This window comes from Theropithecus gelada, chromosome 1 (genome assembly GCF_003255815.1).
Source record: "Theropithecus gelada isolate Dixy chromosome 1, Tgel_1.0, whole genome shotgun sequence".
Lineage (NCBI taxonomy): Eukaryota > Metazoa > Chordata > Mammalia > Primates > Cercopithecidae > Theropithecus > Theropithecus gelada.
The window spans coordinates 103,786,618-103,805,765 of NC_037668.1; the positions used below are offsets into that span (position 1 = coordinate 103,786,618).

Genomic DNA, 19,148 nt, shown 5'->3' on the forward strand with positions numbered 1-19,148 from the left:
ATCTATTCAGCCTATTCTAATTTTTTAAACTTTTGGCAAAAAGAATCAAACTCTGTAAAATATTTGAAGAGATTTATTCTGAGCCAAATATGAGTGACCATGGCACATGAAAACAGCCCTCAGGAGGTCCTGAGAACATGTACCCAAGAGAGTCGGAGTACAGCTTGGTTTTATATATTTTAGGGAGGCATGAGACATCAATCAAATACGTTTAAGAAGTACAATGGTTTGGTTCAGAAAGGCAGGACAACTCAAAGCAGGTGGTGGAACTTCCAGACTATAGATACATTTAAACATTTTCTAGTTGACAGTTGGTTGAGTTTACCTGAAGACTTGGGATTAATGGAAAGGAATGTTCAGGTTAAGATAAAGGATTATGGGGACCAAGTTTTATTGTGCAGAGTAATCTCTCAGATAGCAGACTTCAGAGAGAGAGCAGGTTGTAAAATGTTTCTTACTGGATCTGAAAGGATGCCTGGCTCTTAGTTGATTATCTTCTGGATCTGCAAAGAAAGGAAGGAAAACAAAGGGGTAAGGGGATTCTCTATAGAATGTGAATTTTTCCCACAAGAGACTTTGCAGGGCAATTTCAAGGCATGGCAAGGAAGTATATTTTGGGGTTAAATATTGTATTCCTTGTTTCATAATTTTATGCCAGAGTCAGATTGAAAAGCAAGTCACAATATACAGGGCCAAATAAAACCCATCTGATGAGAATCTATGGTTTGTAGGGCATACCTCCCCAGACCCCTTAGGTAGGAATTTGGGCCAGATAGAAAATCAGAGCTTAGTCCTCAAAACACAGTTTTAACATAATGAATTACCATAGAAATGGAAAATTAGAAAGGGGACAGTTCTAGAGGTAGGCAAACTGAAAACTTTCAAAAGACGCCTGACAGTTTGAACAGGTAGCAGATTAAATAAACATTTTCTTATTTTGTGGGTATCTTTTTTTGGGGGGAGACAAGAGTTTCACCCTTGCTGCCCAGGCCAGAGTGCAATGGTGCAATCTTGGCTCACTGCAACCTCCACCTCTTGGATTCAAGTGATTCTCCTACCTCAGCCTCCCAAAGTGCTGGGATTATAGGCATAAGCCACCACACCCGGCTCTTATTTTGTATTTTGAGGGATAACAGCATGACACCACTTTGAGAAAGTGTTAGTAACTCTACACAAAAACTTTTAAGGTTATATATTACAGTGATAATAACCATGAGTCCTTAAGAAACAGTTATCATTGTTTACTGTATTTCAAGTATGGGGAAATAAGTACATTTTTAAACAGTCTCTGTTAAATGGTTACAGTTTATTACTTATTTATATTTATTTTTATTAATTTTTTTGAGACAGAGTCTGGCTCTGTTGCCCAGGCTGGAGTGCAGTGGCACAATCTTGGCTCACTGCAACTTCTACCTACCTGGCTCAAGCCATCCTCCCACCTCAGCCTCCTGAGTAGCTGGGACTACAGGTAGGCACCATCACACATGGCTAATTTTCATATTTTTTGGAGAGACAGGGTCTCACTGTGTTGCCAAGGCTGGTCTCAAACTACTGAGCTCAAGTGATCTCCTGTCTTGGCCTCCCAAAGTACTGGGATTATAGGCATGAGCCACCACACCTGGGCTGAAATGGTTAAAAGTTTTTTAAAAAAATACCTGGGGATATTTAAAAGAGATGGATTACAGTTTTCTATAAGTTTATTTTTGTAGCACACTATAAGCTGGAAAATAAATTGAGAAGAATAAAATAAGTTTTTGAGTGGTGGTAAATGCAAGACACTTTGCACATTGTCATAGTCTATTTGTGTTGCTGTAATAAAATACCTGAGACTGGGTAATTTATAAAGAATAGTGATTTATTTCTTACAGTTCTGAAGGCTGGAATCTGCAAGGTTAAGGGACCTGTGTATCCGGTGAGGGCCTTCTTGATGCATCACCCCATGCCAAAAGGCAGAAGGACAAGAGAGCACACATACAAGAGAGAGAGGAAGGGGAGCAAACTCATCCTTTTATCTGGAATTTACTTCCAGAACCCACTTCTGTGATAATGGCATTAATCCATTCATAAGGGCAGAGCCCTCTTCACCTAATCACCCTTTAAAGGTCCTACCTCTCAACAAGGTTGCATTGAGATTAAGTTTCTAATGCATGAACTTTGGGGACACATTCAAACCATAGCATTCTGCTCTTGGCTCCCCCAAATTCATGTCATTCTCACATGCAAAATAGGCCTAAAGTCTTAACTCATTTCAACACTTACTCAAAAGTCTAGGATCTCATCTGAATCAGATATGTGAGACTCAAGGCATGATTCATCCTGAGGCAAATTCCCCACCAGCTATGAGCCTAAGAAATTAAACAAGTTATCTACTTCCAAAATGTTGGGACAGGCATAGGATAAACATTCCCATTACAAAAGGGAGAAATAGGCAATAAGAAAGGAGTAACAGGCCCAAGGAAATCAGTTCAAACCTCACAAGGAAAATAACAGTAAGTCTTAAAGCTGAAGAATAATCTTTTTTGACTCCATATCCTGCATCAGGGGCACAGTGGGTTAGAAGTTGGGCTCTCAAGGCCTCAGGCAGCCTCAGGGCTTAGTCCACTCAGCAGCTCTCATGGTTTGCAGTCTCATGCCTATGGCTTTCTCAGACTGGAATTACATGCTGGTGCACCCTATAGTTCTGTGGTCTCAGGGTAGGGAGGTGGGGGGTGATTACCCCACTCCCATGGCTTTACAAGGCATTGCCCTAGTGGGGACTCTGTGAATGATGGCCTCTGTCCTATGGCTCCACTAGGCATAGTAGGGGCTCTCTGTGGTAGGCTGTCTGTGGTGGCTCTGCCCCATGATAAGTCTCTGCCAGGGCCCCAGGCTATCCTCAACATCCTTTGAAATTTAGGCAGAAGCCACCATTGCTTCATACCTCTTGCATTCTGTGTGCTTGCAGAATTAGCACCATGTAGACACTGCCAAGATATATAGCTTATACCTTCTGGAGCAGTGGGTTGAGCTGCAGCTGGGCTCACTTGAGCTACAGCTGTGGTGGCTGAGCAGTGCTATGCCAGAATTGAGGGAGCAGAATTCCAAGATGCTGCAGGGCAGCAAATGCTGAGGTCTCACAAGCACCTCGCTGGAAACCTTGCCCTCAAGGTCCTAGCTTCCCTAGATCTCTGAAATGTTTTTGGAGTCATTTTCATTGTTTTCATGGATAGAACCTGGCTTCTTTCTATGCTAATATTTTTAGCAATCACTTGACCACACCCTTACTATTCTCTCCTGAACATATATTTATGTGGCCAGGCTGACAGTTTTCCTATTTTTTTATTCTGCTTCTTTTAAAATTATAAATGTCATCTTTAAAGTATTTCTCTCTTCTCTCATTTTACTCTGAGTCACTGAAAGAAGTTATGCAACATCTTGAATTCTTTGCTGCCTAGGTAGCTCTTCTGCCAGATATCCTAGTTCATTCCTCTTACGTTCTGCCTTCCACAATATCCTAGGACATGGATACAGTTCTGCCAAGTTATTTGCAACTGTGTAACAAGGATGGCCTTTACTCCAGTTTCCAAGATTTTGATTTTCAGTTCCACCTGAGTCCTCATCAGAATGGCCTTTACTGTCCATATTTCTACCAATGTTCTGATCATGACCCCTTAAGTAGTCTTTACAGCATTCCAGACTTTTCTTACATTTCTTTCCTTTTTCTGAGCCATCACTAGAATTGCCCTTAATGTTCTGTTCATGGCAATCTGGGTTTTTTTCTAACCTGCTCCTCCAAATCCTTCCAACCTCTACCCATTCCCATTACTCAATTCCTAAGCTGCTTCCACAGTTTCCGGTATTTGTTTTGGCAACAACCCCAGTCTTGGTACCAATTTTCTATCTTAGTTTGTTTTGTGCTGCTATAACAGAATATCTGAGACTGAGTAATTTATAAAGGACAGAGATTTATTTCTTACAGTTCTGCAGGTGGGGAAGATCAAAGTCGAGTGGCTCACATCTGGCGAGGACCTTCCTGCTGTGTCATAACATGGTGGAAGGGCAAGAGAGCATGCATGCATATGAGAGGAAGGGAGCTGAAATCATCCTTCTATCAGGAACCCACTCTCATGATAATAGCATTAATTCACTCACAGAGGCAGAGCCCTCGTGGCTTAACCATCTCTTAAAGATCCCACCTCTCAAGACTGTTGCATTGGGGATCAAGTTTCCAACACATGAACTTTGGGGGGCATATTCAAACCGTAGCACAGGTATTGCCTCACTTAATTCTCACAACACACCCTTGGAGGTAGATGTTATCAGCATTTAAAAGATGAGAACAGCTATTGTTTACAGGAGTTAGGTAACTCTTGGGAAGGTTATGTGGTTAGTGGTTGAACTATACTTTTAAACCAAGCATCTTTTAAGTATCATCAGGAAAAGTAGAGATCAAAAAGGTGAGAAGAAAATTATGATAGACAATATCAAAACCAGAGAAGTAGAGTTTCAAGAAGGAAGGTAAGTCATGTTGCTATAATGGAATACCTGAGGCTGGGTAATTTACAAAGAAACGAGTTTATTTGGGTCACAATTCCAGTGACTGGAAAGTCTAAGAGTATGGCATTGGCATCTACTCGGCCTCTGGTCAGGGCTTTCATCATGCATCATAACATGGAGGACAGCCAAGGAGGAAATAGACATATGCAGAGAGCAAAATGAGGGGCATCCTCACTTTATAACAACCTGTTCTTGTGTGGGAACTAGTCCCTTTCTGTGTAAACTAATCCAGTTTTATTAAGGGGTTAACTCACTCATCTCAGTAGGAATGGCACTAAGCTGCCTGTGAGAGTGGCGCCTCTGTGACCCAAATGTTTTTCCACTAGACCCCACCTATTAAATGTTTTATCTCCCAATATTGCCACACTAGGAATTAAAGTTTCAACATGAGTTTTGGTGGGGACAGGCAAACCACAGCAGAAGGGATGGTTAGCAGCATTAAATTTTGAGGTGAGATTGAGTACTCAAAAGTAACAAAAGGACATTAGAATTTAGTTATATTCATTTTACACGTAAGATAAAGAAGACAAAACAGGTAATATTTGCAGGTGGAACTGTTCTATTTTATTCTTTGAGGATAGTATTTTACATAGTCAATATTTTCAACTGTACCATAAAGTTTAAATACTCACATTTGTTTGTTTGTTTCAGTTATATCAAGATTTCTTGATACAGAGCAGCTTCTTTCTGTTTTAGTCCAAATTCCAAAGCAAGACACGGTATGTTTTTGTATACATTTTGTATTATATTATTATACATTATATGATGGAACTTGTCTTAATGTAATGTAACAATTGGAAAATATCAAAATGTTTTGGGAAAGTCCTTCATTATTGATATCTGGAGTATTTTATGCCATTGTAGAGGAAACTTTTTTCCTAATGTATTTTCCTGTATGTTATCGTGAAATCTAAAATTTCAGTCAGGCATGGTGGCTCATGCCTATAATCCCAGCACTTTGGGAGGTCAAGGCAGTTCAAGACAAGCCTGGGCAAGAAAATGAGACCCCATCTCTACAAAAAATCAAAAAATTGGCTGGGCATGATGTTGCATGCCTGTAGTCCCAGCTACCGGGGAGGCTGAGGTGGGAGGATAACTTGAGCCTTGGGAGGTCAAGGCTGCAATGAGCTGTGTTCGCATCACTGCACTCCAGCCTGGGCAACATAGTGAGGCCTCGTCTCAAAAAAAAAAAGAATTGTTTTTTAGATAGTTAAGGAATTGGCCTATTTTTACTGATCAAATATTAAGGAGTTATATATCATTTTCAAAAGTCTTAGACTATAATAATATTTGCCTAATAAATAACTAAAATATATTAAAGCTGAAGAGTTTAGATTCTTCTTAAAAGTGATCACTATGTGAAGTTTGATTAGTCTTCAAATACTATTATTATTATTATTTTTGAGATGGAGTTTCTCTCTGTCACCAACGCTGGAGTGCAGTGGTGTGATTTTGACTCACTGCAACCTCTGTCTCTCAGGTTCAAACAATTCTCTTGCCTCAGCCTCCCAAGTAGCTGGGATTACAGGCACCCACCACCATGCCTGGCTAATTTTTGTATTTTTAATAGAGATGGAGTTTCACCATGTTGGTCAGGCTGATCTTGAACTCCTGACCTCAAGTGATCTGCCCACCTCGGCCTCCCAAAGTGCTGGGATTACAGGTGTGAGCCACCACGCTTGACCAAGTCTTCAAATATTCTTAACCTTTAAGAATGAAACAACACCTTTACTGGATATTTTTCAAATTTAAATAGTGCTTACAGGTACATTCTGTAAAGAAAGTAATAGCTTTCATTCTTCCGTTTATGATGAACAGAAGAATATTTACTATAATGAAATACAGGTATATTTTTGCCCATATGCGTAAAAAGAAAAGAAGTCTTGCACATCAATAAAATTTAATTTGTAATTTGATGACATTTGTAAATCCATTGAAAGCTAATCTATGTTTGGGAAGCCTTTTTGTATTATAAAGAAAATACTCTTACAGTTCATTTATAATAAAAGCATCACTAGACTAAAAAGCTTTAGCTGTTGGGCAGACACAGAACTGAGTTTCCTTAAATAATTGAAGCTGCTTATACGTCAATATTTACAAATGGAAAGTAACCTAAAACAACTGATGTTTGGAATTAAATTAGCAGCCCTCATAAAATAAGTTTGGAAATATCCTTTCCTCTTTAATTTTCTGGTAGAGTTTACATAGAACTGGTATTATTTCTTCCTTACATATTTGGTGGAATTCACAAATGAAGCCATTAAAGCCTGAAATTTTTTTGGTAGGAAAGTTTTTAACTATAAATTCCACTTATTAAATAGGCATAGTGCTCTTCAGGTTATCAGTTTCTTCTTGAATGAGCTTTGGTAGCTGTGTCTTTCAAAGAATTTTTCATTTCACCCAACTTTTCAATTTATCAGCATAAACTGTCTCATAATACCCTTCTTATATCTGTAAAATTGGCAGTGATATACTCTCTCATTCCTGATGTTGATAACTTTAATATGTTCTCTGTTTTTCTTAATCAGCCTGGCTCGACGTTATCAATTTTATTGGTATTCTCAAGGAACCAACTTTCTATTTCATTGGTTTCTCTTTTTTCTCCTGTTCTCTATTTCACTGATTTCTGGTTTTATCACTCTTTTTTCTGCTTACTCTGTGCCTACTGTTCTTTTTTGAGGTTGTAAAGGAGGAAGCTGAAGTCATTGATTTGAGACCTGTTTTCCTTCTAATATAAATATTTTAGTACTATAAATTTCTCTCTGAGCAATGCTTTAGCTGTATTCCACAATGTTAGATATGTTGTGAATTCTTTTTCATCCCAAAAGGTCAAAACACGTTCTAATTTATTTTTAGAAATTCTTTGATGTATGGGTTTTTAGAGGTATGTTATTTTATTTACAGTATTTGGGGACTTTCCAAATACCTTTTTGTTACTGGTTTCTAACTTAATTCCCCAATGGTCACAGAACATGTATTAGATCCATTTAGCTTTATTGACATTGTTTTTATGGCCCAAAATAGAGTTAATCTTAGTAAATGTTCCATGTGAACTTGAAAACCATGTGTATTTTACTGTTGTTTGTTGGAGCGTTCCATAAATGTCAGTTTGTTCAAGTTGTGTGGTAGTGTTCTTCAAATCTCCTATATCCCTAAGGTGTTTCACATTTTTTTTGTTGTTGTTGTTGTTCTTTTTGTTCTATCAGTTATTAAGAAAGGAGTGTCAAAATCTCTAAATGTAATTGTGGATTTGTCTATTTTTCCTTGCAGTTTTATCAGTTTTTATCTAATGCGTTTGGAATCTTTGTTATTAGGTTCATACACATTTAAGATTGCTATGTCCTCTATAAATTGAGACTGTTATCATTATGAAATGACCCTTTTTATCCCTAGTAATATTTTTGCTATGAAATCTACTGTGTCTAATATTAATATAGCCACTCTGGCTTTCTTTTGGTTAGTGTTGGCATGGCATATCTTTACCATCCTTTTGCTTTTAACTTATTTTTGTCTTTACATTTAAAGAAGGTTTTTTGTAGGTGAGATATAGTTAGATCTTAACTTTTTGCATGCAATCAGAGAATACCTTAGTTTTAATTGAGGTATTTATTACATTTATTTATTACTTTTATTTATTGCTTAATAAGATTATTGATATGTTTTATTTAAATATGCCATTTTTTTCTCATCTGTTTGCTCCCTTTTTTCTTTTTTTCTGCCTTCTTTTGTATTATTTTTTGTGATTCCATCTCATTTCCTTTGTTGGCTTATTAGATATAACTCATTGCCTTTATTAGCTTAATTATTGATTTAGGGTTTATAGAATACATCTTTAGGTGAATTCAGTCCATTTTTGTTTATTTTTTATTTTATTTTTTAAGACAGAGTCTTGCTCTGTCACCCAGGCTAGAGTGCAGTGGCGCCACCTCGGGTCACTGCCACCTCTGTCTCCCAGCTTTAAGTGATTCTTGTGCCTCAGCCTCCCTAGTAGCTGGGACTACAGGCATGTCACCATGCCATGCTAACTTTTGTATTTTTAGTAGAAATGGGGTTCCACCATGTTGGCCAGGCTGGTCTCAAACTCCTGACCCCAAGCAATCCACCTGCCTAGACCTTCCAAAATGTTGGGATTATAGGTGTGAACCCATCAGACACAGCCTCAGTCCACTTTTAAATAATATTATAATACTTTACATATGATATAAGAGCCTTGCACTAGTATACCATCATTTCCCTCTTCCCTACAATTATGCTATTATTGTAATAGGTTTAACTTCTACATATATTTCACAATTCATTTTTAAAAATAAGACAGCTTTATTGAGATGGGATTACATAGATTACAATTCATGCATTCAAAGCCTACAATTTAATTGTCTTTAGTGCATTCACAGAGTTGTACAACCATCACCACAGTCAATTTTAGAACATTTTAATCATCCCCAGAAGCAATCCTGCACTTACTAGCAATAACTTCCCATTCCTTCTAACCCCCGTTCCCCAGCCTTAGATAACCACTAATCTATTGTCTGTCTCTACAGATTTACCTATCCTGTACATTTTATATAAATGGAACATTTTAATATGTACAGGTAGTCTTTTGTGACTGGATTTTTTAACTTAGCATAACGTTTTCAAGTTTCATGTTGTAGCATTTATCAATACTTTATTCTCTTTATTGACAAATAATATTACATTGTATGGATATAACACATTTAGTTTATTGATTTATCAGTTGATGGATATTTAGGGTTTTTTCACTTTTGACTATTATGAATAATGCTATGAATATTTGTGTGCAAGTTTTTCTAGGTACATACATTTTCATTTGTCTTGATATATACCTAGGAATGGAATTGCTGTGTCATGTGATAACTCTGTTTAATAATTTGAGGAACTGCCAGATTGTTTTGCAAAGTGACTTTATCATTTTAGGTACCCACCAGCAGTGTTTGAGGGTTCTGATTTCTCCACATCTTTGCCAAGATTTGTTATTATCTTAGTTTTTGATTCTGGTGAGCCTGTTGGGTGTCTCATGGTTTTGGTACGCATTTCCATGATGACTGACAATGTCGAGTATCTTTTTATATGCTTATTGGCCATTTGTACCTTCCTTGGAGAAATATTTATTCATATTATTTGCCCATTTTAACTTGGGTTGTTTGTATTTTTATTTCTGAGTTGTAAGAGTTCTTTATGTGTTTTGGATACCAATCCCTTATTGTATATATGATTTGCAGATATTTTCTCCCATTCTTTGGGTTGTCTTTTCACTTTCTTGATTATATTCATGTTAATCCCCTACCAGAAAAATGAATACTTAACTCTTTTTTCTTCCTTATCTCCCATAAACACAGATACTTACATCCCTACTTTTCATCACCCAGTATTATTATAACAGTTTTAGTTAGATAAAAATTATTATGAAAATTAGTTATGTTGTACAGAGCTGAGCCTGCATGACTTTTTGTGGGCTTTTCCCCAGAAATTAGTAACTACTTTTCTTTTCCTTTTTTTTTTTTTTTTTTTTTTGAGATGGAGTTCACTCTGTCACTCAGGCTGGAATGCAGTGACGTAATCTCGGCTCACTGCAACCTCCGCCTCCCAGGTTCAAGTGATTCTCCTACCTCAGCTTCCCAAGTAGCTGGGGTTACAGGCACCCCCCCCCCCCATGCCCGGCTAATTTTTATATTTTTAGTAGAGATGGGTTTCACCATGTTGGTCAGGATGGTCTCAAACTCCTGACCTCATGTGATCTTCCTGCCTCGGCCTCCCAAAGTGCTGGGGTAACAGGCATGAGCCACCATACCTGGCCAGAATTTTTTTATTGTTAGATTCAAATTACACAATATTGGCAGAAATATCACAGTAGTGATGATGTGTTCTTCTCATTGCATCTTCTTATATGGCACATAATTTTGATTTGTCTCATTATGATGATAAGTTTGTATACTTGGTTGAGATGGTGTAAAATTGCTGTACAATTATGATTTCCCCCATTTCATTAATAAGTACTTTGTGGGGAGGTAGCTTGAAACCATGTAACTATTTTGCTCTTCTTTCAATTTATCCAACTTTCGATTTATGTGTATATGTATTTAATCCATATGGACTGATGATTTTATATTCAATTGGTTATAGTCTATTACTGTCAATATTTATTTTGATTCTCACATTATCTCAGATTTGACCTGTGCAAACCTCTTCTAATTTGCTTCTATGCTCTTTGGAAATGCATCCACAGTTCTTTGAGAACTTTATCATTTTCTGCCTCAAGAAAATAAGCCAGGCTTATCTTGTACTTTCCTTGGTAGCCTTTGAATCAACTATTTCTTCCAGGAGTCCTGGTTCATTTTAGTGAGGAATGGTATTAGAAATCAAGATATGAGCACCAGGTGTACTTATTGCTATTGGGGTATCACCGTTCTAAAACCCCTCATGGCTAGGGAATAAGTGTATGTGTGTGTGTGTGTGCGCATAAATATAGATATTGACCTCTATATTTATTTCTGTATTTATCTATACAAAATAAAATTATGTGTTTGTACCAATACTTCCAATTTCAACTTACCATCACAGGGTTCATACTAGTTTTCTCTCTTTCCGTATTAGTAACACTCTTCTCTGTCAATGAAAAACCTGATGAGAAATCCTATTATCCAATGAGCAGTCCTCATTATTCTTAATATATTAATATATTTGATATATTCAGGAGAAATACCAATCTCCTACTTCTGCCACTCCCTCCCCCATGCAGATACCATCTTCACTCTGCCTATGCTCTAGTACTCCCTGCTGAACGGTCTTCCTATGCAGAAATCCTTCTGACCTCTCTCGGGCTCAAGCTGCCCTTCTATGCAGCCTACTTGGAATCCAGAACTGTGTCAGAGTTTCCCTCTTCCCTTGCATGAATAACCGCCTGATGTTCATATTCAGGCTCATATACCCTTGCTAGGTAGACCTTCAGTTTAGATGCCTTCCTGGCCTCCTGTGCTGTACCAACCCTCCGTCCTTTCTCTGCTCTGGCTTTACCTCCCCCACACCAACGATGCTCTCTTCGTCCTGTTTGGGCCCTAACAACTAATACTACATCACATTGTTCGTATTAAAATAAAATGATTTTTCAGTATATATGGAGGGTTCTTCACTTTATTTTTGAAGATGTTGCTAGCCTAACCTTTTTATTCTTTGCATTTGTTTAACAGTATTGTTGGAATCAGTAAATGTTTTAGGATTTTCAGACACTTAAACATGAATAATCAATATAAATATAAACAAAGTACCACAGTTAATGTTTATGATCTTTTGCCAGATGTCACTGCTTTGGATGATATTTTTGAATGAAAAATATCTTAAATACTTAAAGAACAGTTTTTACTTATAAATAGCATATTTTACATAGAAAAATGCAATGCAGTTTAATAGAGCAAGAAATGGCTACTTTACATAGATAATTAGTATTTGTATTAGTTTAGTTTTTTTTTTTTCTTTCTTTTTTGAGACAGAGTCTCACTCTGTTGTCCAAGCTGGAGTGCAGTGGTGTGATCATAGTTTACTTTAGCCTTGACCTCCCTGGCTTATGCGATCTTCCTACCTCAGCCTCCTGAGTAGCCAAGACCACAGGCATGTGCTACCACACCCAGCTAATTTTTAAGTTTTTTGTAGAGATGGGGTATTGCCTTTTTGCCAAGGCTTGTCTTGAACTCCTGGGCTCTAGCAATCCTCCCATCTTGGCCTCCCGAAGTGCTGAGTTTATGGGTGTGAGTCACTGTGCCTGACCTGTATTAGTTTTCCAAGGCTGTGTAACAAAACACTATGAACTGCACATCTTAAAATAATAGAAATTTATTGTCTTACAGATTTAGAGGCTGATAATCTGAAATCAAGGTGTTTTAGGGCCATGCTGTCTCTGAGAAACCTGTAGGGGAATCCTTTCTTGCCTCTCCCTAGCTTTTGGTGATTTGTTTACAATTATTGCCATTTCTTGGCTCGAATCTTCTTAACTCCAATCTGTGTTTCCTCATCAAAGGGTGGTCTCCCTGTGTGTCCACATGTTCACATGGCTGTCTTTGTATGACATCAGTATTACTGGATTGGGGGCCTACCCCACTCCAGTATTACATCGTTGTAACAATTACCAACTTCTGGAATGACCCTATTTCCAAATGAGACCACATTTTGAGGTACTGAGGGTTAGAACTTCAACAGAATTTTTTTGGGGGAAACATAATTCAACCTTTAACAGTGTATAAGCAAAGGCTGTGTTTCTATTTTACTATAAGAAAGAATTAATCTGATTGCTGTCAGATTATACCTGACAGCAATCTCTTTATTGTCAAATTATATAACATATAGTATTATACAGTCACACAGTTTCATACAGTGTCACTAGTTACAGGAATTAGTAATATACATCTTTTTGCACTAGACCATTTCTGGTTAAATTAGGAAAAAATATCACTTTGACCAACTAGTTTTCTGAGAAATATCTGTGAATAGCTTGCCTGCTTCTATACTCAGTTTGACTATCAGATTTTAGAAAAGTTCTCTGGCCTAGGTTTAAGGTAATTCAGCAAACTAAGAATCTGGGACCTTTTTTTCTGTTCAGAAAAAAAAAATTATAATTGGTGCCGTAAGGTTTTTAAGGGTCAATGTTACTTCACATCCTTTTTTTTTTTTTTTTTTTAATATACTTTAGGTTCTGGGTTACAGGTGCAGAACGTGCAGTTTTGTTACATAGGTATACACATGCCATGGTGGTTTGCTGCACCTATCAACCCGTCACCTACATTAGGTATTTTTCCTAATGTTATCCCTCCCCTAGCCCCCCACCCCCCATAGGCCCCGGTGTGTGATGTTCCCCTCCCTGTGTCCATGTGTTCTTTGTTCAGCTCCCACTTATGAGTGAGAACATGCGATGTTTGGTTTTCTAATCTTGTGATAGTTTGCTGAGAATAATGGTTTCCCGCTTCATCTGTGTCCCTACAAAGCACATGAACTCATCCTTTTTTATGGCTGCATAGTATTCCATGGTGTACATGTGCCACATTTTCTTAATGTGGACATTTGGGTTGATGGACATTTGGGTTGGTTCCAAGTCTTTGCTATTGTGAATAGTGCCGCAATAAACATACATGTACATGTGTCTTTATCACAGAATGATTTATAATATTTTGGGTATATGCCCAGTAATGGGATTGCTGGGTCAAATGGTATTTCTAGTTCTAGATCCTTGAGGAATTGCCACACTGTCTTTCACAATGGTTGAACTCATTTACACTCCCACTAACAGTGTAAAAGCACTCCTATTTCTCCATATCCTCTCCAGCATCTGTTGTTTCCTTACTTTTTAATGATCACCATTCTAACTGGCATGAGATGGTATATAGTTGTGGTTTTGATTTGCATTTCTCTAATGACCAGTGATGATGAGCATTTTTTCATATGTCTGTTGGCTGCATAAATGTCTTCTTTTGAGAAGTGTCTGTTCATATCCTTTGCCCGTTTTTTGATGGGGTTGTTTGCTTTTTTCTTGTAAATTTGTTTAAGTTATTTGTAGATTCTCGATATTAGCCCTTTGTCAGATGGATAGATTGCAAAAATTTTCTCCCATTCTGTAGGTTGCCTATTCACTCTGATGATAGTTTCTTTTGCTGCACAGAATCTGTTTAGTTTAATTAGATCTCACTTGTCAATTTTGGCTTTTGTTGCCATTGCTTTCAGTGTTTTAGATGTGAAGTCGTAGGCCATGCCTATGTCCTGAATGGTATTGCCCAGGTTTTCTTCTAGGATTTTCATGGTCCTAGGTCTTATGTTTAAGTCTTTGATCCGTCTTGAGTTTATTTTTATATAAGGTGTAAGGAAAGGGCCTAGTTTCAGTTTTCTGCATATGGCTAGCCAGTTTTCCCAACACCACTTATTAAATAAGGAATCTTTTCCCCGTTGCTTGCTTGTGTCAGGTTTGTCAAAGATCAGATAGTCGTACATGTGTGGTGTTATTTCTGAGGCTTCCATTCTGTTCCATTGGTCTATATATCTGTTTTGGTACCAGTACCATGCTGTTTTGGTTACTGTATCTTTGTAGTAAAGTTTGAAGTCAGGTACTGTGATGCCTCCAGCTTTGTTTTTCTTGCCCAGCATTGTCTTGGCTATGAGGTTCAATATGAACTTTAAAGTAGTTTTTTCCAATTCTGTGCAGAAAGTCAGTAGTAGCTTGATAGGGATAGCATGGAATCTATAAATTACTTTAGGCAGTATGGCTATTTTCGTGATATGGATTCTTCCTATCCATGAGCATGGAATGTTTCTCCATTTGTTTGTGTCCTCTCTTATTTCCTTGAGCAGTGGTTTGTAGTTCTCCTTGAAGAGGTCCTTCATATCCCTTGTAAGCTGGATTCCTAGGTATTTTATTCTCTTAGTAGTAATTGTAAATGGGAGTTCCTCTCTTCCTATTTGAATACCCTTTATTGCTTTCTCTTGCCTGATTGCCCTGGCCAGAACTTCCAATACTATGTTGAACAGGAGTGGTGAGAGAGGGCATCCTTATCTTGTGCCAGTTTTCAAAGGGAATGCTTTCAGTTTTTGCCTATTCAGTATGATATCGGCTGTGGGTTTGTCATAAATAGCTCTTATTATGTTGAAATACATTCCATTGATACCCACTTTATTGAGAGCTCTTAGCATGAAATGCTGTTGATTTTTGCTGAGGGCCTCTTCTGTATCTATTCAGATAATCATGTGGTTTTTGTCGTTGGTTCCGTTTTTGTGATGGATTACGTTTATTGATTTGTGTATGTGGAACCAGCCTTCCATCCCAGGGATGAAGCCGACTTGATCATGGTGGATAAACTTTTTGATGTGCTGCTGGATTCGGTTTGCCAGTATTTAATTGAGGATTTTTGCATTGATGTTGATCAGGGATATTAGCCTAAAATTCTCTTTTTTTGTTGTGTCTTTGCCAGGCTTTGGTATCAGGATGATGTTGACCTCATGGACCTCATAAAATGAGCTAAGGAGGATTCCCTCTTTTTCTACTGATTGGAATAGTTTCAGAAGGAATGGTCCTAGCACCTCTTTGTACCTCTGGCAGAATTCAGCTATGAATCCGTCTGGTCCTGGACTTTTTTTGGTTGGTAGGCTATTAATTATTGCCTCAATTTCAGAACCTGCTATTGGTCTATTCAGGGATTCAACTTCTTCCTGGTTTAGTCTTAGGAGGGTGTAGGTGTCCAGGAATTTATCCTTCTAGATTTTTTTCTAGAATTTCTTCTAGATTTTCTAGTTTATTTGCATAGAGGTATTTATAGTATTCTCTGATGGTAGTTTGTATTTCTGTGGGATCAATGGTGATATCCACTTTATCATTTTTTATTGCATCTATTTGATTCTTCTCTCTTTTATTCTTTATTAGTCTTGCTATTGGGCTATCTCTTTTGTTGATCTTTTCAAAAAAACCAGCTCCTGGATTCATTGATTTTTCAAAGGATTTTTTGTGTCTCTATGTGCTTCAGTTCTGCTCTGATTTTAGTTATTTCTTATCTTCTACTAGCTTTTGAATTTGTTTGCTCTTATTTCTCTAGTTCTTTTAATTGTGATGTTAGGGTGTCAATTTTAGATCTTTCCTGCTTTCTCTTGTGGGCATTTAGTGCTATAAATTTCCCTCTACACACTGCTTTAAATGTGTCCCAGAGATTCTGATATGTTGTGTCTTTGTTCTCATTGGTTTTGAAGAACATCTTTATTTCTGTCTTCATTTTGTTATTTACTCAGTAGTCATTCAGGTGCAGGTTGTTCAGTTTCCATGGAGTTGTGCAGTTTTGAGTGACTCTCTTAATCCTGACTTCTAATTTATTGCACTGTTGTCTGAGAGGCAGTTTGTTGTGATTTCTATTCTTATACATTTGCTGAGGAGTGTTTTACTTCCAATTATGTGGTTGATTTTAGAATTAGTGTGATATGATGCTGAGAAGAATGTATATTGTGTTGATTTGGGGTGGAGAGTTCTGTAGATGTGTATTAGGTCTGCTTCGTTCAGAGCTGAGTTCAAGTCCTGGATATCCTTGTTAATTTTCTGTCTCGTTGATCTGTCTAATATTGACAGTGGGGTGTTAAAGTTTCCCATTATTATTGTGCAGGAGTCCAAGTCTCTTTTTAGGTCTCTAAGGACTTGCTTTATGAATCCAGGTGCTCCTGTATTGGGTGCATATATATTTAGGACAGTTAGCTCTTCTTGTTGAATTGATCCCTTTACCAATATGTAATGGCCTTCTTTGTCTCTTTTGATCTTTGTTGGTTTCAAGTCTGTTTTATCAGAGACCAGGACTGCAACACCTGCTTTATTTTGCTTTCTATTTGCTTGGTAGATCTTCCTCCATCCCTTTATTTTGAGCCTCTGTGTGTCTTTGCATGTGAGATGGGTCTCCTGAATACAGCATACCAATGGGTCTTGACTGTTTATCCAACTTGCCAGTCTGTGTCTTTTAATTGAGGCATTTAGCCCATTTACATTTAAGGTTAACATTGTTATATCTGAATTTGATCCTGTCATTATGATGCTAGCTGGTTATTTCACCCATTAATTGATGCAGTTTCTTCATAGCGTTGATGATCTTTACAATTTGGCATGTTTTTGCAGTGGTTGGTACCCCTTATTCCTCTCCATGTTTAGTGCTTCATGCAGAAGCTCTTATAAGGCAGGCCTGGTGGTGACAAAAATCTCTCAGCGTCTGCTTGTCAGTAAAGGATTTTATTTCTCCTTCACTTGTGAATCTTAGTTTGGCTGGATATGAAATTCTGGGTTGAAAATTCTTTAAGAATGTTGAATATTGGCCCCCACTCTCTTCTGGCTTGTAGGGTTTCTGCTGAGAGATCTGCTGTTAGTCTGATGTGCTTCCTTTTGTAGGTAACCTGACATTTTTTCCTTCCTTTCAACCTTGGTGAATCTGACAATTATGTGTCTTGGAGTTGCTCTTCTTGAGGAGTATCTTTGTGGTGTTCTCTGTATTTCTTGAATTTGAATGTTGGTCTATCTTGCTAGATTGGGGAAGTTCTCTTGGATAATATCCTGAAGAGTGTTTTCTAACTTGGGCCATTCTCCCCATCACTTTCAGGTACATCAATCAAATATAGATTTGGTCTTTTTACATAGTCCCATATTTCTTGGAGGTTTTGTTTGTTTCTTTCCACTCTTTTTTCTCTAACTTGTCTTCTCTTTTTATTTCATTAATCTGATCTCCATTCATTGATACCCTTTCTTCGCTTGATCGAATCAGCTATTGAAGCTTGTGTATGCTTCATGAAGTTCTTGTACTGTGGTTTTCAGCTCCATCAGTACATTTAAGCTCTTCTCTACATGATTATTCAAGTTAGCCATTCGTCTAACCTTTTTTCAAGGTTTTTAGCTTCCTTTTGATGGGTTGGAACATGCTCCTTTAGCTCGGAGAAGTTTGTTATTACTGACCTTCTGAAGCCTACTTCTGTCAACTTGTCAAACTCATTCTCCATCCAGTTTTGTTCTCTTGCTGGTGAGGAGTTGTGTTCCTTTGGAGGAGAAGAAGTGTTCTGGTTTTTGGAATGTTCAGCCTTTCTGCTCTGGCTTCTCCCCATCTTCATGGTTTTATCTGCCTTTGTTCTTTGGTATTGGTGACCTACAGATGGGGTTTTGGTATGGATGTCCTTTTTGTTGATTTTGATGCCACACCTTTCTCTTTGTTAGTTTTCTTTCTAACAGACAGGCCCCTCAGCTGCAAGTCTGTTGGAGTTTGCTGGAAGTCTACGCCAGACCCCATTTGCCTAGATATTACTAGTGGAGGCTGCAGAACAACAAATATTGCTGCTTGATCCTTCCTCTGAAAGCTTTGTCCCAGAGGGACACCTGCCTGTATGAGGTGTCTGTTGGCCCCTACTGGGAGGTGTCCCCCAGTTATGCTACATGGGGATCAGCGACCCACTTGAGGAGGCAGTCTGTCTGTTATTGGAGCTTGAATGCCATGCTGGGAGAATCACTGTTCTCTTCAGAGCTGTCAGGCAGGGATGTTTAAGTCTGGAGAAGCTGTTTGCTGTCTTTTTTTCAGATATGCCCTGACCCCAGAGGTGGAATCTAGAGAGGCAGTAGGCCTTGCTGAGCTGCAGTGGGCTCCACCCAGCTGGAACTTCCCTGCTGCTTTGTTTACACTGTGAGGGGAGAACCGCCTACTCAAGCCTCAGCAATGGCAGAGGACCCTCCGCCTGCCAAGCTCCCATGTCCCAAGTTGATCTCAGACTGCTGCGCTACCAAGGAGCAAGTCTCTGTGGGCGTGGGACCTGCTGAGTCAGGCATGGAAGGGGATCTCCTGGTCTGCCAGTTGTGAAGACCATGGGAAAAGCACAGTATTTGGGCAGGAGTGCTCTTCCAGGTACAGTCACTCACAGCTTCCCTTGGCTAGGAAAGAGAAATCCCCTGACCCCTTGTGCGTCCCAGGTGAGGTGATGCCCCACCCTGTTTTGGCTTGCCCTCCATGGGCTGCACCCACTGTCCAAGCAGTCCCAGTGAGATCTACCAGATACCTCAGTTGGAAATGCAGAAATCACCTGTCTTCTGCATCAATCTCGCTGGAAACTGTAGACCAGAGCTG

The 19,148-nt window shown here is 38.4% G+C and overlaps 1 protein-coding gene across 1 annotated transcript in view; it reads left to right on the plus strand.

Annotated features, from left to right (window-relative positions):
* The window catches only part of MSH4 (mutS homolog 4), a 121,152-nt gene that overhangs the window by 51,880 nt on the left and 50,124 nt on the right, over positions 1–19,148 (plus strand). The window contains exon 8 of the mRNA XM_025402654.1: positions 5,188–5,255. Within this exon, the coding sequence (XP_025258439.1) occupies positions 5,188–5,255 (68 nt within the window). The remainder of the gene's footprint in view (positions 1–5,187; positions 5,256–19,148) is intronic.